The sequence below is a fragment of the Zonotrichia leucophrys genome, chromosome 2 (genome assembly GCF_028769735.1).
Source record: "Zonotrichia leucophrys gambelii isolate GWCS_2022_RI chromosome 2, RI_Zleu_2.0, whole genome shotgun sequence".
In the NCBI taxonomy this organism is placed as follows: Eukaryota; Metazoa; Chordata; class Aves; order Passeriformes; family Passerellidae; genus Zonotrichia; species Zonotrichia leucophrys.
This window is the reverse complement of record NC_088171.1, coordinates 58,298,587-58,325,878: the sequence shown is the minus strand read 5'-3', so window position 1 is coordinate 58,325,878 and position 27,292 is coordinate 58,298,587. Positions and strand designations below refer to the sequence as shown.

At 37.5% G+C, this 27,292-nt stretch overlaps 1 protein-coding gene across 3 annotated transcripts in view; it reads right to left on the bottom strand.

Moving 5' to 3' along the window:
* Positions 1–27,292, bottom strand: part of SLC12A7 (solute carrier family 12 member 7) — an 83,032-nt gene that overhangs the window by 10,198 nt on the left and 45,542 nt on the right. For all 3 annotated transcript variants that reach the window (XM_064705093.1, XM_064705094.1, XM_064705095.1), the window contains exons 12-21: positions 22,359–22,533; positions 20,433–20,551; positions 19,637–19,735; positions 17,634–17,753; positions 15,878–15,982; positions 13,629–13,797; positions 10,849–11,044; positions 5,781–5,950; positions 5,502–5,633; positions 3,187–3,294 (exon numbers count right to left, since the gene is read on the bottom strand). In XM_064705093.1, the coding sequence (XP_064561163.1) occupies positions 3,187–3,294; positions 5,502–5,633; positions 5,781–5,950; positions 10,849–11,044; positions 13,629–13,797; positions 15,878–15,982; positions 17,634–17,753; positions 19,637–19,735; positions 20,433–20,551; positions 22,359–22,533 (1,393 nt within the window). The remainder of the gene's footprint in view (positions 1–3,186; positions 3,295–5,501; positions 5,634–5,780; positions 5,951–10,848; positions 11,045–13,628; positions 13,798–15,877; positions 15,983–17,633; positions 17,754–19,636; positions 19,736–20,432; positions 20,552–22,358; positions 22,534–27,292) is intronic.

Sequence of the window (27,292 nt, the reverse complement as noted above, 5' to 3'; positions counted from 1 at the left end):
TGTTATGCTTTGCAGGTACTTATTATATTTATACCCAAATATAAAAAAATTGACCAAGTTTTCAAAAAAAGTGAACAAAAATATGATGAGTGCTTGATCCCCAGTTCTACAAGAAAACCCAGAGGCAAGATCAATTCTGTTTTTAAAAGTTGACAGGAGAAGGGAGGATGAGGATGATTGCTCAGGGGTAAAAGCACGCTTATGACTAAAACAGCAAATAAACACTGTACTAAACCAAAGTCTCCACTTTGAGAAGGTCTGAGCCTCATTTGAAGGCATACATGCACAAAAGTGAGGTTAAAGTACTAATCTTGGTGGTAACAGGAAACCAAACTACACTCACTATTCAAAACTGGAATACCAGCTTATATTTGAAGGCCTGGAGACAGATATTAAAATGAAAAGCAATGCTAATTTGAACTAGTGATACTAATAAAAGAAATGTTTCGGACGTCAGCAAAAAATTTAAAAGAATGGCTCAGCTAGTTAAAAAAAAAAATGATCAGAGTAAGAATGGGCCAGGCACTCTGAGCGCATACACTAATCTTGTAGCTCCAGAAGAAGTGAAGACATAAATAAACTATTGTGGTTCAATGTTATTTTATTGATTCCTTGTTAAGTGGTTCATTCTGTTGTACCCCCATGGTCTCCCCAAGGTGGTTTACCCCCGGTTTTACCCTTCCTCAAAGCTGTCCTTCATGCCATTCCCCACCCCTTGTTCCAGCTGCCTGTCAAGGCATCCCAGCCCTTGATTCCCAAACCTTCTCTGCCACTTAAACCTTGGGCCAATCCCTGTCTGCAACACCCCCTTGGAATTCCCCTACTACCCGAAGCCCCATTGGCCCATGTGACCCATCCTCTCCCTCCTCCTACCCCAATTGGCCCCAGACACTTGATATAATTCCCTCATTCCACCCCTGAGGATTCCCTATTGGTTAGCTGTTTGTATCCACCTCCTGACTTGCATCCAAAAAAAACCCCTGGCACAACAGAGGTAGAGGCTTTTTGTCCTGCTCTTTTCATCTGGAATAAACTGTTCCTTGTGGAACCTCAAGATGCAAATACTTTTCCTTTCTCCTCTGCCTGGTCCCTGTCGTGGCTTCTGTCTGGCATCTTAGAGCAAGTGGCTCTAAAGATTCTGCCCCTGGTAAATCCCCATACCGAGGCAGTTCCCCACTCCTGGCGTTGCACTGGAGTTCTAAGAGTTAGTCTGGGTTCTGGTGGTCACTTCAATATATCACATTTTCTTATGAGAATACAAAAGAACAAGGTAGATTTAGATATTCTAATCAAAAACAATCAATGGATATGACTTTTTTATTTTTGGACAAGGCAGTAAGTACTACAGGTTCCTGGAATTACCAAGGGTCAAGGGTTTTACTTCAGACCCTGAAATAAATTCAATGGTGTTTTGAATATTCAGATTTCACCTCGCCTGATAAGAAGGAAGAAACTGATGCTATAATGGTGATGGTAAAGTTCAGATAAAAGTGAGTAATAAAGCAAGAAAATTATATGGAGGGAATAGAAAGAAATAAAAACTTTCAAACAAACAATATTCTGAAGTATAGTCCAGATTCCCACCAGCTCAGAGCTGAGAAGAAATTCTTTTATCTCTCTGCAATTTATGTGCTATAGAATACAGAGCAATAGCTTCCACTAATCATGTGGAAGTTAAATCCTTCAAAATCTACAACACATAAACTACTCAAACTCCACTGGAAAAATACTACTATTCAAAAAAGAAACAATAAGGCTGAATAAGTTGTACAGAAAAGTTTGGGGTTTTTACTAGAAGGATGTTAGGCAGGCTCAAATTGAAAGAAAATGACATGGATAAGAAAGACGTTTTACAGCAATAAACTGTAACAATAGCAGGCATCTTTAGGAACCTTTAAAAAATCATGTGAGATGGAAAAAATAATAGAGAGAAGAGGACAAATAAAAGGAAGAAATCATAAAAACCCCAAACTGCTCAGACTTGCATGGTTAACACCACAAAAGACAAGCCATAAGAAAAAAAATCCACCTGTTATACAATTGAGCAATTAAAGACAGTAGAGTTCTCTTGTTTGCCATGGGATGGAAATTATTTATGTGATGGCAAAGCCAGAGCATTCACTATCTTCTACATCACTCAAAAGTCTTGATAATACTGAAGAGTTAGCAGAATAGATGAGGGGGTAGAAGCACAAACCAAAAGGAAATGACTTGTAAGTTACAAATATTCATAAAATTACAGCTGAATGAAGCTTGTTGCTACAATATGCAAAATAGTAAGGATAGGGGAGCAGGAAACCCAGCATTTCCATCTTCATATTAGATGATTATAGTTTGTTGGGCTAACTTTGGTTCTAAAAAAAAAGGGAGTTGATTCATAAAACATGCAAAATAATGCAGAAACCAGAACATAGTGTGATTTGAACAAATGTCTATTATATTGTGTAATATGGTGTATTTGTAAGTCATATGATGAGTGGCTGAAGGACGTAGTGTTCTCTAGAATGGAGAAAAGGAGGCTCAGGAAGGACTTTCTCACTCTCTTCAACTACATGGAAGACAGTTGTAGTGAGGTGGGGATTGGTCTCTTTTCCCCAGTAACAAGTGACAAGAGGAAATAGCCTTAAGTAGTACCAGAGGATGTTTAGACTGGACATTAGGGAAAATTTCTCCATGGATAAGATTATCAAACATTTGAATGGGCTGTCCAGGGAGGCGGCTGAAGTTGAGTCCCTGGAGGTATTTAAACAACAGGGACATGGTTTAGTGGTGGATTTGGCAGCGTTAGGTTAGTGGTCAGACTTGACGTAAAGGTCTTTTTCAATGTAAATGATTCTATGATCCTAAGACCAAATCACAATCAAAGATAATCAACCCAGTTGCATAATCATGAATCTTAGCTACTGATGCCACGTTTGGAAAGGCTTTTAATGTATTCCACACTGATGTTCAAATGTTTTGCTAATCAACACTTGCACTCAACAAAAACAGGAAAACTCTTAAAATCTGTTTAAATAATTTTTTCTTTCCCCCACATAACTTTAACCTTGCAAGTAAAACTGGTTGTAGAGAAACACAATGCAGTTATGAAAGTTTTTGACTAGCTAGAAACTGATAAGAAGCTACAGCCATTAGATTGTACTTTGAGATTTTCCACAGAACATCCTGTCAAGTTGAAGATCGTACCTCCCTTTCTCTTTCATTCTTTGATAGCTGCATCTGTTTTAGCATCTGAGATCGCTGTTCCATCATAAGTGTCTTCTCATATGTGAACGCAGAAATATCATTTTCAAACTGCAAAAGAAATTTGAATTAGTAACACCAGAAGAAAAGTACTACTTACAAGGACAACATTAGATAGTGTACCTCTCATACCTGTATTCATTTGGTGGATGTATTCATTAGAGTAATCCTAAGCATATAATTGATCAATCACTTCTGTCCTCATTCTTAAAACTTATTATTCAAACAGCAATTTCATACAGTGAACTATCCTACTGTAACAATATTATTGTGATTTTATCTAAATTTTATGTACTTGGAACAGACTTTCCACTAACTGTTCTGTTCCAACTAGGCTGCAGAAGTGAGAGCTGAAAGCTCTTTAAGTAAGTAAAACTGGGTATGCATTGCTGCCACCTGAGCATGTGTGGACGCTTGTTTCTTTAAAAACTGTAACTGTAACTGTTAGGCACAAATAACACATTATGCTTTGATCAGTGAGAAATGTTCAAAAACAAAGACATTTCTTGTCATAGCAAGAAATTCTGGCATACATTCTCATATTGGCTGAAAACTAAAATACAACATAAAAATCTATACCAGTCACCTGTATTGTCACTGATTTGTAACATTTCTCTTATCCTCTGGAAGATTCTCAGAATTAAATATTACCCACAGAAGAAAAGAATAAATTGTATTTCTGTAGTGGTTTAATCCCAGCCAGCAACCAAGGCCCATGCAGACTCTAACTCCCCCACAAGTGGATTTGGGAGAGAATCAGAAGGATAAAAGCTAGAGAACTCATGGGCTGAGATGAAGACTGTTAATTAGGAAAAGCAAAAATTGTGCATTCAAGCAAGAAAAACAAGGAATTAATTCACTGCTTCACATGGGCAGGTCCCCATCATGCATAATAGTTACTTGAGAAGACAAACAGCATCACTCCCAACATACCCCCCTTCTTCCCTCTTCTCCCCAACTTATATACTGAGCATGATGTCATATGGTCTGGAATAGCCCTTTGGTCAGTTTGGGACCTGTCCTAGCTGTGTCTCCTCCCAAACTTCCCCAACTTCCTTGCTGATGTGGCAGTATAAAAACCAGAAGAGATCTTGGCTCTGCGCAAGCTCTGCTTCACAATTACAACAACATCCTAATATTATCAATCCTGTACTCAGCATATACCCAGAACACAGCCCCATACCAGCCGCCATGAAGAAAATTAATTCTATCCCAGCTTAAACAAGCACAACTTTCTATATTGCCTTCTGTTCAAAATTTAACCAAGGCCAAGCCATTTCATGGCATTCCATGTTCTTTCAACTGTACATGCCACAGCATTTGAGACTTTCATATTTAGTACTCTAAGCAAAGAACACTAAATTTTTTCACAAGCAGTTTTTTTCCTAAGTAATTAAAACAATTCTTAAAATTGTTTTCTGATTAATTAGCATGATAAACCTTTTAATAAGTTCTGGTGATTCTATAAATGAGTGGAAATAGACATTTTCAACCAGTTTACTCATTTTCATCTCACTTCAGAATGAGTAAAGGTTTTGGTTGGTTTTTTTTTTTTCCCATGAATCTTACTTTGAACATTATGCTAGTCACCTTTTAGTGCTGGAAATTACATCCTTAGCTTCCAAAAAAAGTGGGCCAAGACAGAAATAGTTTTTGTCCTTTCTCCTAAACAGTTTATGACCCATAATTTAAAAAGGAAAAAAGTTACCAAATTAATTTGTCACTACCTTGACTTGTGAAACTGTAGGTCCTGCTTTCAGTACTGGCTGAGGCTGGAGATGCCAAGAGCAACTCTCATTTGAGCCTAGGGATTCCTTATTCCAGAGAGGTATTCTTACAGCAGTTGGAGACATAGACAAGTCCATCCTGTCTCATACCATATGTATTAGCTTATTAGATTAAGCACATTTAGCCTTCCATTTCACTGCTTGCTACAAATTCAAGCTTTTCCTTCCAAATGAACCAGCTATATGGACTAGTAGTCATAAATAAAGTAAGAATTAACACATAAAACATCTCAAACTCTACTTGACAAACCCATTAAACTCACCACCACATACAGCAGTATTGTAACATGGTAAGATAATGATGCTTAACTTCTTGTATTTCATGAGACTACAATTTTTTAATTTCTATATTTGTGCTAATAGCTCTTTATTTGAAAAAAGCTAAACCTGTTTTCCCAAGTTTAGTCCCAGTTGCACCTTAAAAATATATAATATTTTTATATATTTAATATTTTATATAATATAACAAACCATTTCAACAACTTCCACTTGAGCATTTAGTCTAAGGTGGTATAAGAACATCTGAAGATCCTTCTTCATTTGAATGCTATTATCATCCATTTGAGCAACGGTGAAGATACGCATTTTACATTTTCTCCAAACCTACCAAAAAGATACATAACAGTTTGTAACACTGTGATTGCTATTAGCATGCATAATTTGAACAAGGTGAAGGAGTATTTAATTAGACATGCTTAGAACCATTTAGTCCTAGAAAATGAAATCCCAGCCATTTTCTGTTGCCCTTGCCTTGTGCTGCCGAAGGAGGAAAGGCAGCAACATCAGCATACCACCATCATGAACAATCCACCACACATCTATATTTCCTTCAGTAAAACGTTCTTGATTTGTTGGAAATAAGTCAATGTTTTTAGCTACCAAAAGTGCTTGTTGAGCTGAAGTTGTTTCTCGTACAGTATCTGTAAGGGAAAACAAGACATTTCATCAAGGACTCCTAGCTTTCATACACAAATTTTACTTTTGTTTTAAATTCAAAAGATTAAACCCTTCCAGATTCTGCTGATGCAAAAGAGGAATATTCCAGGTGTCTTGGCAAAAGGGGAATATCCTGAGTGTCTTGGTTGCAGCTGGGACAAGGCTAATTGTTTCAATAGCAAAGAGGGGTGTGGCTAGGACCCAGAGGTTACTCTACACTACTTAATGCCATTGCTGAAAGTGGAGGGAGTCTCTTCCAAAGAGAAGGGGTTCCTTCTGGTCCAATAAGCATGTTGCTGATTCTGAGCTGGAGGGAGTGGTTGGGTGGCACCAGTTCTAAGACAGAGGGAGAGGTTGAGGTGACGCAACCTCTAAGACCAGAGGGAGAGGTTGAGCTGCGATCAGATGGAGCTTCATGGTGAGCATTTTTGCATATGCATCATTGTCTCTTTTGTACACTTTTTGCTATTAACATTGTTGCTGTTTCCAGTAAATGGTTCTCAACCTGTGATCTTTATTTACGTTTTGCGCGTCCAATTCTCCTCTCAAACCAGGCTCAGAGGACAAGTGAGTGAGCAGCAGCATGATTTGGAGTGTGTCACTGAGAACACTAAATTAGGGAGTATGACTCCTAAACCACAACAATCTTGATTTGCTGTCTGAGGTGAGGCACAATGGGTTGAGATAACAACAGACTGCCCAGAGCAGGTCAGAAACAAATTTGATCTAGGCATTTTTGGTTTAGGTATGGAGCCACTGGTCATAATGTTGCTTGATCTGTTCCAGTGGGAGTGGTACCTAATCCTGTATATATTCCTGTATGTGCTCCTCATGATATTTTTCAGAGTAGGAAGAGGGATCAGGATTTCTTTGCTGATATACTGAGGGATGTCAGTTTATGACATGGTAACATCAAAGGTAACAACGATCGTTTGGGATATATATTGACTGTTGCTCTCCTACTCTTACCTCAGGCACTACCTTTGCATATTTACTAACCATACATACTCTGCGGCAGGAATGGGAAAGGATAATTTTCCCCAGCTTTTCATCCCCTTTTCCTGACTTTTTACACCCCCTTCAGCCTGTTATATTCAGAGAATTCTGAATTCCATTTGGATGTTAAGGAAATCATATTCTTTGTGCTAAGTCTGCCAGGTCTCCTCAGTCTACACCGTGTTTAGAGTGACAGAGTTTTCTTAGGAGTTTGCTCAGACATCTGTCCGAAGGGTGTATAATCATGAGTAACAAGGCAAGTGGGAGAAAATGGGCCAGCTTTTGAAGGATTATTCTGCTCCAGTGGTTTGGAACTTCACTCCTGAACAACTACAGGACCATGGTAAATTAACAGAGTACTTGACAGAAAAATGCTGTGGCAATTCCAGGGAGGTGTGAAGTTTTGCAACATGCTGGGCCTTGGCTGCTATTTATTGGACACTCCACAATACTAGACAGCAGTCTCAGGGGGAAGAGGAGAAAAGCAGACTGACAGGCACTGTGGCCACTCAAACTGCAGCTGGACGAGAGGAACAACCTGTGCCAGTAGCAGTCACCCCTGCTATCAAAGACAAAATTAGTTCACTTAGTGAAGGATGAAAAGGAAGGAGAGACCTCACAACACAAGGAACAGACAGGGCCAGAGATAATCACCCAATCCCTATCTCCAGGTGAGCTGTGAGATATGCAAAAAAAATTTCAGCCACCAGTCGGGTGAGCCCCTACTGAGTTAGCTGCCCTGATGCTGGGATATTGCTGCCTGTAATATGAAACTAGATGGTAGTGAAGAGATCCCTGACCTCGAATGTCAGCATTAGCAACGGGATTGGGAGGAAAACAGAAACTCTCAGCCTCTGGAGCCAAGTCCAGCCAAGCATGAAGGAAAGGTATTTTCTCAAGGATGACCTAGTACTGCACCCATGCAGGTTGGAACACCATGGAGAAAGGTATCCAGTACATGAGAGAATTAGCTATGCTGAAGGTAATCTATAGGGATTCAAATAACAAACAGTCCTCTGTAGATCCAGATGAGGTCCATTGTACACAATCCGCATGGGAGAAATTTGTACAGCATGTGCCATCATTGTGTGCCAACTCATTGGGACTGATGTCAATGAAAGGAGAACAAACAATGCTTCAGACATATATCTGACTACAACAATATGAAGATCATCTTTTTCCCTCCCTAATGACCTATGCCTTGGCTGTCCAAGACTGCAGACAGATCAAGCTCAAGCAAGTTAGAAAGGAGCTATCCCATGCTCTGTCAGTATGCAACAGTCGCATACTGGCAGAGCATGGCATAGAAAAGCATCTATAAGAAAGCAAGGTTGCACTGGAAAAGGGTGAAGCTACAGAACACTTGGAATGCATTGATTACATCAGCTTGTGGTGCAACGCAGCAGACATTTTTGAGAGAGGGGAGAAGATAACCCAAATCATCTTGGAGGCCAGTTTTGCCATAAAGCAAAGTAAGGTCAAGGGACCTGCCCGTGAAACTCAGATTTTAGGAATAAAATGGCAACATGGACATCATCAGATTGCCATAGATATGGTCAACAAAACAGCAGCTACATTCTCACCAACCAACAGGAAGGAAGCACAGGCTTTCCTAGGCAGTGTGGGTTTTTGGAAGATGCATATTCCAGAGCACAGTCAAAGCAAAAGTTCTCTCTATTATATGACTCGGAAGAAGAATGATTTTAAGTGCAGTCCTGAACAACAAAAGGCTTTCGAACAAATTAAACAAAAGACTGTTCGAGCAGTAACCCTTGGCAAGTCGGGACAGGACAAGATGTGAAAAATGTGCTCTATGCTGCAGCTGGGAAGAGTATTTCTTCCAGGAGTTTCTGGCAAAAAAACCCCAGTACCTGGGGAGACTCAACAATGATTCCTAGGGTTCAGGAATCTAGATGCAAAGGACCTGATGCCTGTTACACCCCTACTGAAAAAGGGCTACTGGCATTACAACTGTGTATTATAAAGAGGTTCAAGCATCTTCAGAAGTGATTAGCACCAAAGCACAGCTCCTCCTGGCATTCCGACTGCCAGTGCTGGGATGAATGTTCAAAGGAAAAATCTCTTCCACACATCATGCCACTGTTATGTGGAGTAAATGGGTCATGCTGATCACACAGTGAGCTTGAACAGGAAACCCTGACTACACAGGCATCTTGGAAGTCATGACGAACCAAACCAAAAATAAAAATTTTGTACTAAAATCAGAGGAGGAAAAGGTGATACATGCTGAGGAGGCCCCACCATATAATCAGCTACCTGAAAAAGAAAAGTGTTATGCTGTTTTTACTGACAATTCCTCTCATATTGTAGGGATACATGGAAAATGGAAGGCTGCTGTATGGACTCCTGTGTGGTGAGTCACAGAAACTTTTGAGGGACAATGTGGATCAAATCAGGTTGTGGAGCTGAATGGCATCCAGCTGGCTTTAAGTATCACTGAACAAAATAAATGGCCAATGCTCTAGCTGTAACTGACTCACGTATGGTAGCAAATGCTCTGTGGGGATGGACAAAACTACTGAAAAAGACCTATTGGCAGCACAGAGGTAAAGCCACCTGGGCTGCTGAATTGTGGCAAGACATTGCTGCTTGGGTAGAGAAGTTGGTTGTAAAAGCATCATGTAGATGCACACATACCCAAAAGTCAGGCTACTGAAGTACATTGCAACAATGGACAGGTGCATTGGGCAGCCAAGAATAAAGTCTCTCAGGTGGCAATATAGGCTGAATTATTTTTGGCTCAGTGGGCCAATGATATCTTTGGTCACTGGAAAAGAGATGCAACATAGCAATGGGCTTGTGATGGAGAAGTGGACTTAACCATGGACAATAAGCATGGACTACGACAGATGCACCAGTTTTGAGCTCCTGATGCAGCTTGCAACCAGCCCTCCTGCTCTGGAAAACACTTAAAACCTACAGTCATGGACTAGATGGACTCAAGAGACATCTTGGAGGAATGGATATCGACTGTGGAAATTATACTTGTTTGTATATATATACATATATATATATGCACACACACATTCATATACATATATACGTACAATGACATATATAAATGTAGAAGTTGGAAGGATTAGAATCTGGGCACGATTTTATGCCATATAAATGGTATAAAATATGGGGTGGATAATGTTTTGCTTCTGGCCAGGACACAGTTAATTTTTGCAACAGCCAGGAGGGGGCATGGCTAGGACCCAGAGGTTATTCTATACCACATCAGGTCATTGCCAGGGGCAGGGCTAAGGCAGTCTCTTCCAAGGAGAAGGGGTTTCTTCTGGTAGAATAAGCATGGGCCCGATTCAAAGCCAAGGAGGAATGGCTGAGTGGCACTAGTTCTGAGCCAGAGGGAGTGGTTGGAGTGGCATGGCTATGGTTGGGTCAAGCTGCATGGTGGACATTTTTGCCTGAGGATCACTTTTTTTTGTATACTTTCTGTTAATAACACTCTTGCTCTTACTGCTAATTTTCTTATTTCATTGCTGTTTCCAGTAAATTGTTCTTATTTTAATCTGTGATCCTTACCTTTTGTGCCTCCAATTTTTCTCTCCAACCCAGCCCAAGTGGGATGGGGAAAAACAAAGGGGGACAGCAAGCAGCAGTGTGGTTTGGAAAGTCTCAATGGGAGCACTAAATTGCCAAGCAGCATTCCTAAACCATGACACTGAATTTAGTGATCAACCTGCTTAGAAGAAAAAGCAAACCTGTGGTTGAAGAGGGCTGAGAAAACCAACTCCAGATTAAATCAGATACAGATTCAATTGTCCACCAGATGTTCAGTAGCACATTTCCTCCACACAGCAAATACATTAGTCATACAGTCGAATTACACATGCAAATGAGAAAGTCAATAAACACATACCAACAAAATTTTTCCATGAGAAACGATTTTCTGCCTTCTTCCACGACTGTGGCCATGCCATCAGGACCGTGTTGTGCTTCATCCCTCCTAGACCAGCTGACTGAATCAAATAGGATATTCCATCTCTGAAGTTAGGAGATACCACAATCTGGCAAAATCCTTTAGTCTTTTCTACACCCATTAAGGCCTTAACATTCTGCAATAGGAAAATTACACATAAGGAAATACAAACCATCAACACTGATAATTAACACCAGAAGGAGTAACAGTATTAAATAATAGCAAAACTATATCAACAATGTATAACCAACATGAAGATATCACTAATTCCAAAAGAATGAACATGATTCTATGAAATCTAGAGCCCAAATTGCTACCACTCCAAAAGACACCACACAGTTTTTTCATTATTTTAATTATTCAGCCTTTTATTTCCAAAGAAGAATGAACAAGACATGAGTAAAAAACACATAGATGAAGATAAATGAAGTAACACTGCTTCAGGAGAATTCAAAACCAGTGACTGACAAAGCAGTGTATGGTTAGAATGATCAGTCATTTCTTTTGGAATTGGAAGAGTTTGGAAGTGTGATGCCAAGTACTTAAAAAGATGAGGCTGCCAAAGTTCCTTAAATACCTTTGACATTAAGAGGCTAATAATTTATCAGCTCCCAACATGGAAAAACAGATGTGCAGGAGAAAATTGGAAGCACTGTCCAAATAATGATAAGATAAACTGACCAGATTAAATATCCCACACTCCTTTAATTTCAGAATAGCTCCCCTCCATTTAAACACTGACAAACACAAAGACACTCAACAAGGTAGTTTAAAAGAAGCATTCAAACCGGTATCAAGCTTGACCAGGGAACATGAGCTTTGGCATTTATTATTTTCTGATAAAATAACTTTAAAACCCCCCATCATCATCAGTGACTTGTGGGGGAGATCAACATGTTTCAGATGGAAGAACTAGTACATAAATATTTTGTATTTTACAAAAAACCAAAATTTGTCAAAAATCATCAGGAACAGATTAAATCAGAGTGCCAGGCACTATCTCAGTGTAGCTTCACATCAGAAACTCTATGTAACAGAGAAAAAAGTCTTCAGAGAATTTGCTAGCAAAGATAACAAGTATGTCTGCACAAATAATATCTGTGAGGGTTTATCAGTTTAAATAGATGGGGTTTTTTTAATGACAGACAGAAGAAAATCTCTTTTCTACAGGTCTCCTAGAAACACTTTCTAGTTTAATTTCTCCAGAACCAATGAGGCCTTCAGATGCTGAAACTTTTACAATTCATCTTCATTTCCATTTTAAAAGCAATAGTTTCCTAAATCTTAACATCAGGTCTGACTCTCCAGAAAATCCATGGATTAGGCCGCCCTTAAACTCATTCATTTTCCATCTCTCAGAAAAACAGTTAAGTTAGGCTGTCTACAAATAACATTTCAAATTCTTGTGGGTAAACAGTTTCTGTTTAAAGGTTTTTTCCTGTTTTATTTCATAGGCCTCATTTTGTATTCTTCATCTTGTTTTCTACTCGTACATGTTGATAGCAAAAGCTTAGTAACAACTACTTCCACAATACAGCATGGTTGGACTTTTCAACTTGTTTTCAAGTTAATTGTTCTCTTAGAACCTTTTCATGTGATATCAAATAGGTAATCTATCTTTATACTTTCTTATTTTAAAAACCACTGTGGATAGGCCTGAATAGCAAGAGGAAGAAAAAGGAAAACTGTGAGGAAATGGGCAGTTAGCTATGTTAGCTAGTCCATTACAAGATTTTAAATGCTCATCTGTTTAAGAGATGAGGTTTGAAAAATCACATTTACGCAGCTTTGAAGGCTATTTGGATCAAAATAGTAGGCATATCAACTGGTACTCTTTTGAGCAACACTGCAGAAATTAACCAATATGGAAGATATAATGGCAATCAAAACCTACTTTTGGACATTTCAAAAACGTACAGGAAACATGATAGTTTCTCCAAATGTTTCCCCACTCTATAAAGATAGGAGGAGGAGAGTTTGCATAGGCAAGTAAACACAAGTATTATTATTAAAGAAATTGAATTGAAACTAAATTTACTTGTGTTTGTAGGTATAGTTGGATACAATTTTAAATTATATAACAACTTACTATTTTTTCCTACCTAGCCTACTTTTTATGGACATATGATATAAATAGAAAAATAAAATAAAGGATCCCAAGAAGGATCCTGTTCACAGTTTTCTGGCAAAGAGTACTCCTAATCCTGATTCTCATATGTATTTCTAGAAAGATGTAGAAAATCACATCATGAGGATGATATTATGCCAAACATTTGCATTTATTAGTTAAACATTAAATATTTTGTTACATATAATGCTGTTTTCTTTATAAAGTAATTTGTTAAAGCTTGCTGGGTTTTGGTGATTTTTTGTTGTTGTTTTGGGGGGTTTTTGTGGGGGGGGGGGGTTGGTTTTTCGGGTTTATTTTTTTGAGAGGGGTGTTAATTTTTTTGTTAATGTAATTTGATTGTAAGCCCAGGACTCTCAATATTAAAGAAAAAGCTAGGAAGTATCAGTGTTGCCTCATCCTATTAGAAAATTTTATCAAACATTTTGCTACATACACCAATCCATTCTTTTTATATAATCACTGATTGTGCTGAAAGCAAAATTAGATGTCTTATTCAACATTTTACAACAGTCTGTTCTCATTAAATATATATGCTATCCAGATTCAACATTTAAATACTAATGTAAATTACAAGCTCTCTTTTACATACCTCTTCAGCTTTGTGAGTTTCTGTACATTTGTCTAAGTAGATTCCCTGAAGCACAGAACCCACAATAGTCAGTCCTTTACCAGCCTTCAACTGAGAGGTAAAAGAAAGCAATCTAGGGTGTTTGACTAACTGCTCATTATCCAAGTTTAACAAGACCAAAAGTTGCGGTCTGCCAAAAAAGGGAAAAGAAGTTTAGTGCACACACACATATTCATTAGGAAGAACTGGAAAATTAAAATGAAGAATTAATAAAATGCAGATTAATTGCTTAATTCAATGGAAAACAGCCAACTCCTAAGTAGATAAGCCATAATTTGCAATTACAAACAACAGTTCAGATACGGAATACATAAATCATCACAATGTCATCTTGAAAAGTTCCATTAAAGACCAGTTTCCCCTAGAAAATTATAAAATCACTCTTCCAATGTCATCTGGTGCAACCTGCTGCTTGAAATGACTAAACACAGAACACTGTTTCCTGCTTCATTCAGTTAGATTTGGAAAACATCTAGAAACAAACCTCTGGGTCACCTCTTCAGTGCTTAATTATTTTATCACGTTCTGTTATTCTCCAATCCTAATCTGCTGTAAGAAATCCATCTTCTTAGTAACCTTCTTTTAGGTTTTGTATGTTTAATAAGTTAGTTGTAACTTTAACCTCTTCAGTCTCCTCCAAGCTGAATAGGCATAGCCCGTCAGTCCCTCCCCACAGGAGAGATGCTCCTGTGCTCCAACCATCATCTGCGGTTGTATCTACTCAAGTTTGTAGTTCCTACATCATGGTACATAAACATGGAAGAAATAGTCTAAATGTATTCTAATGAATACTAAACAAAAATAAATATCCCCCAATATATTTACTTCTCAATGTACTATTTGTCCTCCTGTCCAGCATGCCATTGCCAAAACACACTGCTGGATCACTATCTCCTGGGAACCACAGGCCCTTTTTATGAAAGCAGCTTCCCAGTCTTGTATCACTGCTCTGAATATGCCTGTACTAGGCATATTCAGGTAAGGATAGAAAGATAACTGCAAGTTATCTATTCTGGATTTTTATGATGCTCTCAAATGACCCACCCCTCTACCTGTGTAGGTCCTTACAAAAGGACAGTGAACCCCTTAATCATAGTAAGAGTACCCAAAGTTCAGTTTCATCTGCATACTAGATGAGGATGCACTCTGTTTCCTTTAATCAATATTCAATCTACTTACTTTTCCCAAATCAACATTTTATACTTTTCCTGTATTGCTACAAATTCAAAAGACTGATGACAAGTTGGATCATACTTCCCACCTTAAAATTAGCACAGTTTAAGATGTAACAAGATCAGTCAGTTCTAGCAATTACACTGACCCAACAGAAAGCTCATTTGGAACTGAAGTAGTCAAATATTTAACAGGATTGTCAATGCTACATTACATTGGTATTTCTGAGATGCCAAGTTCATCAGTCCCAGCAAAAATGGTAAAGAAATGCCATTGTACTGAAGGACAACAAAACACTGCATGTGCACGCACCTCATGATATCACTGAGCAGTGACTAGAATTAAAGTATCACATTACATTCATCAGAAGTGACAATGTGCAAACGTCCTTTATTTTTAAATGTTAAGTAACTTTTAAAGTTGGCTTTGATGAAAATTAAATTTAACAAAAATCAAATTAAAAAAAAATACATTGCAAAAATAGTAGAGGACATCTAACTCCATTACAGTAAAATGTGAGATTTTGTTTTAATGGCATCTAAGCAATTTAGAAAGTGCTACTTTTGAATGAAGCTATATAAAAAGAATACCACAAAAAAGAATTTAAACAAAAAAGGGTCCTCTGTAGATTTGTACAATGTATTTCAGAGGATACACACACACATACACACACAAAAAAGTGCTTATGGAATTGCAGTGTTTCTTCTGTAGACACAGTGAGATTCAAGGGTAACTGTTTCTTTGACACTGAAAAATCTATAATTTATCAAACATTACAATTCTTCTGCACTTTTGAAAACCGTGTCAACACTATATGGATTTAAGTCAAGTTAGTTTGCCACAAAGTTGATGACCACAAGTCACATTCAGTTTCAGTAAAATAGTAGTATTGCAATGACATAATTGCCATGCCCAAGTTAAAACATAATTTTAAAGGTGAATCTCACTTTATCTTTACTTCACTGCTTCACCAGCAGTATTCCAATATATTTCCATATTTCAAGAATTAAGTGACTCTGAGAAACATAGGACTCTACCTCCAGTTCTTGGTGTGAGGAGGACCATCTTCAACACGAAGCAAAGCATAGCGAGCTGCATTCAGAGACAGTCCTCGGATTCCATCGCCCCATTCTTTTTCCGCTCTTCAGGATACAAAAGTGATTCAATTAACAGGGTACCATTTATTTATACAGATCAAGTACTTTTTACATGTGGGGGATAATGGATGTAAAAAATGATGACTCTCTTTTTGCATGAATGCATGAAAAAACCTTGTCTTGTAGACTTAAATCAAGATTGAAGACTAACCAAGGTGGAAGCAGTTCCAGACCCCTTCAAGGTAATTTTTTCTGTATTTATAAATATTTACTATGGTCTATTTTATACTTCAGAAGCATTTTTGTAATGGTGAGAGCTACTTAAGTTGCTTTTTAGCACTAGAATGAATAAGCGAAGGATACCTAAAAGGAATTAGTCTAAAGCAGCAAAATTAGTAAGTGAAACTTGACTTCACATGGATTAGTATAACGTATCTTGCCCTCAACACCACCACTATAGTCTTCTCCACTTTCTTTCCTTCCCAGTTTCTCTCCCAGAAAGCCTAAAGCTCCAACCATTCTCCTGACCATTTTCAGTCTCCCTACCTTTTCCAGTCCTTTTAATTCCAATATAAGGTATTGATGATTGAAATTGGTCAGGACAATGGATTCTATAATGGCAAGGGGTCCCTATCACTTGCCCACCCTCCCTCCCTCTGATTTTCACTCATTAATTTTCTCTGAGCTAAGCTACCTCTAGTAAAGCATCTCCTTCAGCAAGGTAAATGTCCTGGCATGTGCCAGCATTTGAAGAAATTTTTTATAAATTTGGAATTATGCATAATTTTATGTATGAACATATATATATATAAAATATATACATACATGTGCGGAACTGTTACCATCTGATCTGACTTCCTCACTAAAATCTGGAAATTAATTTCCTTATCATTAGACCAGTAAATAGAGGTGTTATAATCCAGGAAAGCATCTAATCTGGAAATGGAGATATTAGAAGATGGAGGATCCACAGGGTGGAACCGTTTATACCAGCTGATCCATTTAAGAGCTGTGCTTAATCACCCATCAGTGGCCTAGCTTCAATTTCCTGCTCCAAGATATTACTATTTTCTTTCAGCATAGGGTATCTATCCTTAGAAAGGGACAGCATGCTCCTTTACTGATCATAATTACCTGTAGTGTTTATATGTTATTTAGTTGGGGTCTTTGCTGTTTGGTTTTTTTGGGTATTTTTATGAACACAGCATGCCCTTTAAGACTCATAGTTGCTCAGCATGTCCTACAGGAATGACTGTCTCTTGACAAATGCATACAGTGCAAAGTATGTTGCAATTTAAATATTAATTCTAGAAAGTAATCAAGTCCACACACACAAAAATGTGAGTTTGAGCTTCTGCACAAGGTAATAATAATCTACAGTCTTGTAATAGCTTCTTGATATTGAAAGGTAATATTCCTGAAGTACCAAAATTACACCATCATCTCTTCTCCAGCGAGAGTTTCCCAGACTTATTTGCTCTCATTCTGTGAGTTCTCGCTGATGAAAAGTATGTAACAGATCTTCCAGAGAAATTCAAATTGGAAAACTTACAACCCTTAACAGAGATCGTATCTTACCTTGTTTCAAAGAATACTCTGAACTTTATTACTTCAGTTGTATCTGTTTTTTACAAAAGAGCTTTTTGCTGAATGGTAAAGATATTAAATATAGAATAAATAAGATATATGGTCTTACCCTCTATATTCTATGTATTTGTATATACATCCTGCGATTAGCATGGCAATCAAAGCATAGTACCAAGAGCAAATGAACATCAAGGCAAGACATAAACTCATCCCCACGAATGAAAGAGTCCTAAAAGAAACCATTTTTTTCCATTTTTTTAATAGGCATGCAAATGTTCTACAAAGTTAATTTCTTATTTAAGGTAACTTCCAGAAAGGCCTTTCACCTTCAAAGGCTATTTTTTAGCTATTATAAAATAAAAAATGCATTGTCCCAATTTTAGCTTATATGAAAAAATTGCATTCAGAACCTTTGTGTGACATAAATAATGCATCTAAATTAGATATAACAATAGATTTACTACATTTATAGTATACACAGTATTGAAACTTTAGTACCTCCAAGTAAACTCAGTTTCAAAACACATTATCACATACTACTGTTGATTTGAGTTTAAGCTAAAAAATTCAAACAGTAAAAAACAACTTTGTTACTTCCAGCAAAAATAGTTGATTAGTTTAAATTCTATTTGACTCATCAATTCTATTCTTCACTTCCATTGTGGTCTGTCTCTTGGCCATTAACATAAGTCAATAGAATACAGAAAACAATCTTCTAAAGGTTACGAAGAAGAATGAATGTAAGTTGAAAAAATTACAAAATAATTTCCAAACTTAAGTCTATATGCCTGATTTGCCCACATTTATCAAATTTAGATGTAAATCATCTCAAAATTGACAGTTTTGTGTATATTTTTAGTCATATACAACCTCCCAAATTAGTTTTCACCCAATTTCCAAATTACAGCTAACTTTGACTATATTGACAGGTGTGTTGATATAGTTAACTTTGGTTGGTACCTTTAGTTTGGTACTTTAGTGCACTGAGTTAAAATTTAAACTAAGGGAATGCTTTCTACAAGTCCTGAGGACGTCAGTCATGTAGTTTGTATAAAAAAACAACAGCTGCTCTTTCATGCCTGAATTAATCTAAAACTCTACTTTCAATCAGAAAAGAAAATGCCAGCCCAATTCCTGCTAACATTCCATCATCTGCTTTGGCTAGAGGTAGTCACACAGTGAGTCAGCTGCCTCACTGATGTCTCTGAGAGAAATACAAAAATGAATTGTTGCCAAATGTATGTATTTGGAGGGTTAGGTGTCAAACTAGTATGTAACTACAGAGCAGATTCAACAAGTTTTATCAAAGCTAAAACTGCAACATTTTGTTTTCACTCAACTCTTTAAAAGGAAAAGCCATAAGTAACTCTTACATCCTAGAATCACGCCAGCTTATCTACTAAATGCTCTAGTATTTAAGGTTATTTCAGCAGTAAAATTTCTCAATAGAATTCTTTTTAATTAAGCTATGTACTTTTAACATACAGTTAGAAAAAAATCAAGAATCTTCCCAATCTTAGTTTGAGATGTTTAAATTCTTAACCCATTAAAAAAAGATTAAACCAAAAAAACCCACACTTTCATCTTCTGTATTATTACTCATTTTTAAAAGGGTTTACTTCAGTTATCAAATGCAATGTCCAAAGCATATTTTAAAACCAGTCATCACATCATCAATGAACCAACTGATATATATTGAATGAGACTTTTTCTGTAGAAGGTTTAGGTTTGTGTATTTTTTGCATAACCAAAATAAAAATCGTCCTAACCTTCCTGAACATTTTTACCAGTTCTCCTTAAGTGTATATACAAGGCAGATTTCATGGTTTTTCATACTCATTTTCCCACAGAAGATGTCTTGGCTTCTAAGCAGAATAAAATGTCATCCTGTAACCCTTTTCCAAACTATCTATATTAGCCACACATTTTCATGATCACTGTTATTACTATGGCACTATTCTAAACACATGAAAACAAATTATGCTGTTATTGAGTGCATGAATCATCTCATTTAAGTCAGAAAGGAGATTTTGCTTTATTATTGCAATAAAATTAAAAATTTAGGGCTGTATAGTTAGTTTTAACTCTTCTGAATGAAAAAATATTCCCTACCAGTGGTAATACTTGAAACGAGGTCTCCAGTTGGGAGTTCGCAAAAGTGTCTGAACTGCACAAGCCAGATTTACAAACATATAGCACATAAGGAAAAACCTGTAAGAAAGGAAGAGCATTTTCTAATAAGAAATGTACTAGACAGATGTGCATTAAAATATAAACACAATCCAAAAAAGGGAAGGAAGGTGTCTAGTGTCCTATATACTAGTATACAGTTTTCTGTATACTATGTTCACAGTGGCCAGGAGAACACAAGACACACATTAAGATTGCTTACAGAATATTAGGCCTCAAAATATCGTATTATCATAATATAGAGCCTCAAAGACGTGTTTTGGAGACAGACGTCGCAACTAATTGACAATCATGGTGTATCATTTTTGGCTGGGACAGAGTTAACTTTTTCTTTTTCTATACTAGCTCAGATGGTATCATGTTCTGGACAAAATCAATAAAAAAAATTCTATTCATATTCTAAAGCACTGAATTTTGTCTGTCTGTTAGATGCACTTGACCTAAAATAGCAGTAATTATTATTTTAAAATCCAAGTTTTTTGAGAGTTGAACATTATCATTCCAGACCTCTGTCATGGAAAAACGTCTTTGTGCTTAGAAATTAGTTCAGTCAAAACAGTTTGTTGTTTCATATTATCTCCGGGATCAAATAGGAATATAATTTGATAGAAAACAAAGTCTAACATGTATTTTTTAAAAAAGAAAAATAATTACCTAGTTAATTTTAAAAGAAAACATTATTTAACTTAAGAACATAAAACATCACACTCGTACTTACATTGAAAGAATCGGTGCTACACTGTCCAATGAGGCTATCAAAATTCCTATTTCACAAATACCAACAGTGAGAAGCAGAGCCCAAGTTGGTTCTCCATTTGCTTTTCCATGACCAAATATCTAGTGCAATTCAAGTTCATAGTAAGATTAGGGAAAGCTGTTCATTAGACAGTAATAAACTATGGTTCAAATAATGAACTAACTTATTTAGTCTAACTTGAACTAAAAGTAGTTATTAGTTACAAAGGAAAATGATTCAATCTATCCTGTGAAAAGCCAAAATTAAAATCATGAAACACACATATCCAATATGAAATATGCTTACTAAAGTAAGCAATGACTACATAATATTGAAGTCCTATGAAAGCTCTCATTGAAATATTCTTGAGAAAATTAAAAGTCATATGCATAAGAGATTTATACCTAGTAAAAAGCTAATACAGTTTAGGCAGTACTTTTTGTTAACATAGAAATTAGGTGTCAGTTCAGTACTTACCAACATAATATTGACCCTTAAAGAGAAACTAGACAAGACTACGATCCTGCACAGTGCCCTACCAAAAAACATTTTGCATGTGGTAATTTCCTTTGTGGAGAATTCTCTACAGCCATTCTGATGACAGATGGCAAAATGCCTGAGATTCCAGTGGTATTTATTCTCCTCCATATTCCTCCATTCAAATACAGAAATTAAGATCTCATTCATTCTCCATGTTGTCCTCTTCTTTTAGCTTCCTGTCCTCCATATATTTTCCTACTATTATATTAAAATCCTTTTCTTTTCTACTCATGTTTCACGTCTTTGGAGTTTTTTCTTAAATATGTCAGTCTTGCTTCTATAATAATGTCCTTGCGTTTCCTTGATTATCCATGCAGTAACCATATCTCTCCAAAACAACAAGTGCATCCTTAAGTGTCAAATTCTTCTCTAAATAGCCTGCTTCTCTTCAATTCTCCTTCTTTCACTTCCCGAACCACAAATCTTTCCTTTTGATTCTCCATTCCTTTCAAGTCTAACTCTCAGGATGTGGAATCATAATGTCACCTTCTCTCTACCAAATTTTCGCTTCAGGCAAAAGTAAATCTTTCTTGTTTCTTTTTCTCTACACTACCCAGAACTTACAACTTACTCCATTACAGCCCCTTTCCATTGACAAGTCAAACTCCACCCCTACTCAGTCCCTCCACCCTAGCATACTTAGTGTATTTATTTCCTGTTACAGATAGTCTTGCAAGTCTTGAGGTAAGCTTTCAAACTCCAAACTTCACCATACAGATCACAGCTTTGCTCTCCAGACAGTATAATCTTTTGGAGTTTTATTTACTTTTTTTAAATTCAAGTGTAGTTTAGGTTTTGCAGAGGCAGCCCAGCAAGAATTCTCTTATCATCTTCTGTTTGCCAGCTCCCTTATTTGAGAAAAATCTGATTTATTTCTTCTTAAAACATGCACTTGGAACAAATCTTCATATTTGGAGTAATGGGATAGAATTCTATTGTTCTATTTACTGACTTAATTTACCTTATAAAAATGAATAAAAATTAGAATTTCATCTCTGTAATATGAGAAGTTTTATGCAGTTCCATAGTGAGATTAAATAACTCTGTTGACAAATACAAGCAGTAAACACAGCCTAGAGTCTAGAAGTTCAGTTATGAATTGCTTCTTAATTAATTTATTTCCATTTATAGAATACTAGATTCTCAGTTTGGAACCAACAACTTTTATGTGTAAAATCAAATATAATTAAATTGCAATGCACAAAAATGAAGCTCAAATTTGTCCTACAATAGTCTGATCAGTTATTGTACAGAAATAGAACTGAGCTCCAAATCTTTTCTTCATACTCTACAGGAACAGCTGAAATAACGTGTCAAATTTTTTTTTTTTTCCAAAATACTGTAACAACATGAATAAAAAAGTCTCACTTGAATAAACGGTACAATGCCATCTCTTGCAATGGCCTGCAATAGCCGGGGTGCACCAGTGAGACTCTGGAGACCAGCACCACATGTTGAAAAGAATGAACCAATCACAATAACCCATGGAGAAGGCCAGGCTAGTGTACCAACCACCAGATTTCCATTAACTGCTTCTCCAAACCTTAGGAAAGAAAAGGGAAACAAAAATAATTAAAACAAAACAAAAAAAGAATCAGTAAGCATTAAAACAACTTTTGCTATAGTTTCAACACCCACATTTCATTCTTTCTGGACAACAGCACTTTTTGACAATAAACACTGTGTTACAGTATGCGCTATAGGATTTCCCAACCAAGCAATCTCTCTTTATTGTGCTGTTTTAAAGAAGACATTACAATCACTTCACATTAAGTGCTGCCTCTAAGCAGATATGCAGCAATTATCAGATATCATTTCTGAATAAAACAATAGCAGAGTATGTACATTTGTATCTTACAGATCCTTGCAAGAGCTAGGAACTAGTTTGCAGAAATCTGTTCCACTATATTTACAAGTATACCCTGGGGCATAAGCAGGAGATTCACAAAAAGTATTAGCCTTTCCTTTTAAAAGTGTGACACTGACATACAATAAGTAGAGAAATTACCAGACACAACCATTTTGAGTTTTCAACATCTTCTGGCTGTTGTGCAACCTGACGCAATTTTTAATTTACTAGAGCAAACAAATGGGTAGAAGTCAGGAAGAGGTGCTTTCATTACAGTCCTGAGTGTCCCATCCAATACTACCTCCACTTTTTTTTTTAGATACCCAACTTTATGTTAATTTAGGCATTACTTGAATAAACTACAAAAAAGTTATTCCACCCTACCGCCTCCTTTGAACTGGCAGTTTTGTTTTAAAAGCAAGTAAGGTTTTTCTTACTATTTTCTTACTCATCTTACTATTGTTAGTAAGCAGCCAAAATTAATTTTAAGGCTATCTCTACTGTGATACGACCATTATTTTTTCCTAATGTGTTCCGTTTTTTCTTAATAAAAGAAAAAGACTACAGAAATAAGACAAGAGAAAAATTAAGGAAAATAAAATGTTTTTTGTCTTTTCAGACCTGCTTTTAAAAATAGGGTCAAGAGACACAGCAATGAAGTGACTATAATACACTGATGTTTAAATTCTTGCTTATGCCCAAGTTGGGATGCATGACTATGTACTATTTTCAGCAGATGAAGAAAAAAAAGGTAAATCACACTCCTCAAAATTTTAGGATAAAACCCATATTGCACTTCTATAATAAGATTTCTATAACTGTATATATTTCTTAGTTCAAATTCTAATGCCTATTTTTCAACTAAACACAGGATAGGAATAACTTCAAGAGATGCAAAAAACAGAAAAAAATGTACAACCTACTTTTTCTCATTGCAGATATGACCATCATAATGAAAAAAGCCTCAGAACCCAGTTTTTAGACCAGACCGAAAATCCACACACTTTCAGCTGAATTTCAGCCAAGTGAGAACTGGCAGCAATGTAAATGAAAGCTCATGGACTCAAGATTCTTGCTACAATGCAACCTGCTCTAAGGATAGCTAAGAGCTTACAAAATTCCCACACCCCCCTCTTGCCTGGTAAATTTCAAAAATATGAGTTTAGCTCTGCTTTAATTTCTTATTTCAGAATTAATTTACTATTTCCTAGGCAGTTTGATTTGGCTTTTATATTTATGATGAAGAAAAAACTAACAGATGTTTTCACTGATCCGCAATATCAAAAATTTTAAAGTAAAAGTCACAGAATCACAGAACAAGTAATATTGGAAGGAACCACAGTAGGTCATCTAATCCAACCTCCTTGCTCAAGCAGAGTACAATGCACAGGATTGTGTCCAGACACTTCCTGAATATCTCCAGTGGCAGAGACTCCAAAACCTCTCTGGGCAATCTGTTCCAGTGCACAATCACTTGCACAGTAAAGACGTTCCTCCTCATATTCATGTGGAACTTCCTGTGCATCAGTTTCTGCCCATTGTTTTTTCCTGTTAGTTGGCAACACTGATAAGAGCCCAGGTCCATCTTCTTAGCACCCCTCCTTTAGTTACTTAAATACATTGATGAGGTCCCCTCTCAGTTGTCTCTTCTTTAGGCTGAACAGGCCAAATTCCCTCAGCCTTTCCTCATAAGAGGGATGCTCCAATCCCTTTAACATCTTCATAGCCCTCCACTGGACCTCCAGAGGCTCCATGTCACTCATGTACTGAGGAGCCCAGAAGTGGACACAGCAGTCCAAATGCAGTCTCACCAGGGCTGAGTGGAGGGGAAAAACGATCTCCCTTGACCCACTGGCAACGCTCTTCCTCCTAATGCAAACAAGGATTATGTTGCAGTAACGTAGAAAAATCATAAAAGAAAGGCCTCATAAGATCAGGCCTGGTCTCCTGGAATCAGTGGCTGGCCTTGTCAAGGTAGCACTTTACAAATTCCTATGTGAAAGCCATTATGGTGTGAGCAGTTTGTTAACATAACAATCTATTCCTGGGTGAAAAACAACTAGCACCTGTGTAAACTGTTTTTACACCGTTAGATAGAAAAATGAAAACTATCTCTCACAAGCAACATTTCCTGCACGTACACACCAGGGGTTTCAGTGACCAATCAGTACAGGATAACAACTTGTTATTAACCAATAAAGTAATTGGTACGAAAGCTACTTGTAGGAATCCGTAAAATCAGAGGGTTTTGGGAAAGCTGCAAAAGACAGGCCTCAGAGACAGCAGAACTGCAATTAGAGCTAAGCAGTAGCTGTAAGATTTGTCAGCAGAAAAATTATATAAGAAGTAGAAAAGTAAGGACAAATAGAACAATGGTCTGTCTATTAGTGCTTGTCTAGAATAAGTCTCTAAGCTGCAGAAAAGTATATCTAGCAAGATATTAGGAAGTTCTAAGCTTAGTAATGGAGCTCTGTGCATTGTGTTTTAAGGCTTTCAAGCAGATACTGTATTTGAAATAAGCAAGCATTGTTTTAACCAAAGGTACGTGTGCTTATAGTGGCTGGATAGAACTACTGCCAGTATGCTTTTGCTTTGTATGATTGGTTAAAATACTTTTAAAGTAAGTTGTAACATTAAGTTCTTTGTCTGCTGTCTGGGATGTGAGCTGCTGGCATCTTCCCATTGTCATAACCATGTAATGAGACTGATGCTGGAAAATACAACAGCTTGAGACGCGTTCTTAGCAGTCCCATCCTGTTCATGATGTGTACAGAGACCCCTGACCGGCGACAAATGGTGACAAATGGCTCTTTTGTGAAGAGGATTGTTAGATTAGAAGAATAAAAAAGAAGACCGTGGACAGTGCTGTCGCTGGAGGCCCAGGCTGTTAATAGAAGGAATGGATCATCCCCTTTGTCATCTCTAGCTGATATCCTTGTAAGTAATAAATAGCAACTTCAGGGGCTTCTGGGCAATGAGATGAGAAACAATCTATCTAAAACAGAATTGAATATCTTTTACCAGCTTGAGACAATTTTACAGGATAAAGGATATTCAGACATCTTAAAACATAAACTAAAAGACTTATTAATCTGGGTAAAAGCAAATATTTAAAATATAGACTTGAAGTCTGCTTTTACCTTTGATTTCTGGGATCAGATAAACTGGAATATTTACAATCTAGTCTCTTTCAAAAAGGAAGAGACTTTGGTCAAACTAATGCCTGTCTCCAGAATTTAAATGGAGAGCTGTAAATAGTATGATTGTAATAGAAACTTTCTCAAACACCAAAACAGAACACTTGGTTCTGAGACTTTAATTCCAAGTGGTGCTGGCTCTTCATTCTCCTCTGTGGGGATCTCAGATTTTGTTCAGGGTTCCTTCCCTTCTCCTGATGTGTACAGGATTTCCTCAGGCAGTGTGGACAGCAACCTGATCCCCAGGAAGGGGGAATCAAATCAGCTTCCAGCTCCATTTGTGTCCTCTGTTTCTTCCAGGATTTCCTGCATCACTGATGCTGTGACCAGGCATCCTCTTATTCCCGGGGAAATCATCCACCCCCGGAATTCCCGGGAAAGCATTTGGGATTTTTGTTGTGTTCCAAGAATTTGGGGAGTTGGCAGTCATGCTCTGGGGAGGTTGGGAGTCGAACAGATCCAGGAGACGAGTTTGGGGAAGCTTTGCAAAACAGGGGCTGCTGTTTCTGTGCCCCGCTCCTCTTCTGAACAAGTTGTGGATGGATCTTGTTCTGAATTTGTGCAGGCGGGGACTGCTGAGGGGAGCTCTGGATCCACTCTGCCAGGTTGAGGGGCTGTGCGGGACACCCCTGCCACAGTTTTCCCTTCCCAGGAAGTCACTCCCTCGGATTTGGCTCAGGTGGGAAGATTGCTTTGCAGTTCCAAGAGCTCTTTTCATATTAATTCCTCCCCCAAGCCTCTTCCAGTGTTTTCACTGCTTTTAGTACCCTAGCCTCTGGTTATAGCTGGTGTATTTGGCTCTGCCTGCAGAGGAGTGGGCAGGGGGCAGGACAGAGGTGGCAGGCAGCAGTCAGGGGTTGAGCAGGGCTGGGATGGCTCTGGCCAGAAAGATGAATGAGAGCTCAGGAAAGTTTCTGTGGAGACACAGATCATTTAGAAGCCTTGAAGCCCGTCTCAGTCACTGCTGGGGGTGGGGAAAAGCATGCTGAGATATCAGCTGGGAGCGGACAGTTTTCCAGCTGCATCCTTGTTGTCAGGGGCATGGTGTGGAACCTGTAACAGTTCATTGGAAAGTGTCACAAATACAAATTTGGGATCTGCAGCTTGAGAGCAGCCCGATTTGTGTGAATCTAAAAAGACCAAATTTAGTGAATTGAGATGTGATTTAGTAGGCTCTGACTTTCTTCCTGTAACCAATACAACACATTCCTCAGCTGCTACCTCCAGCAGGGGGGGCATTGTTAGGAATGTGGACC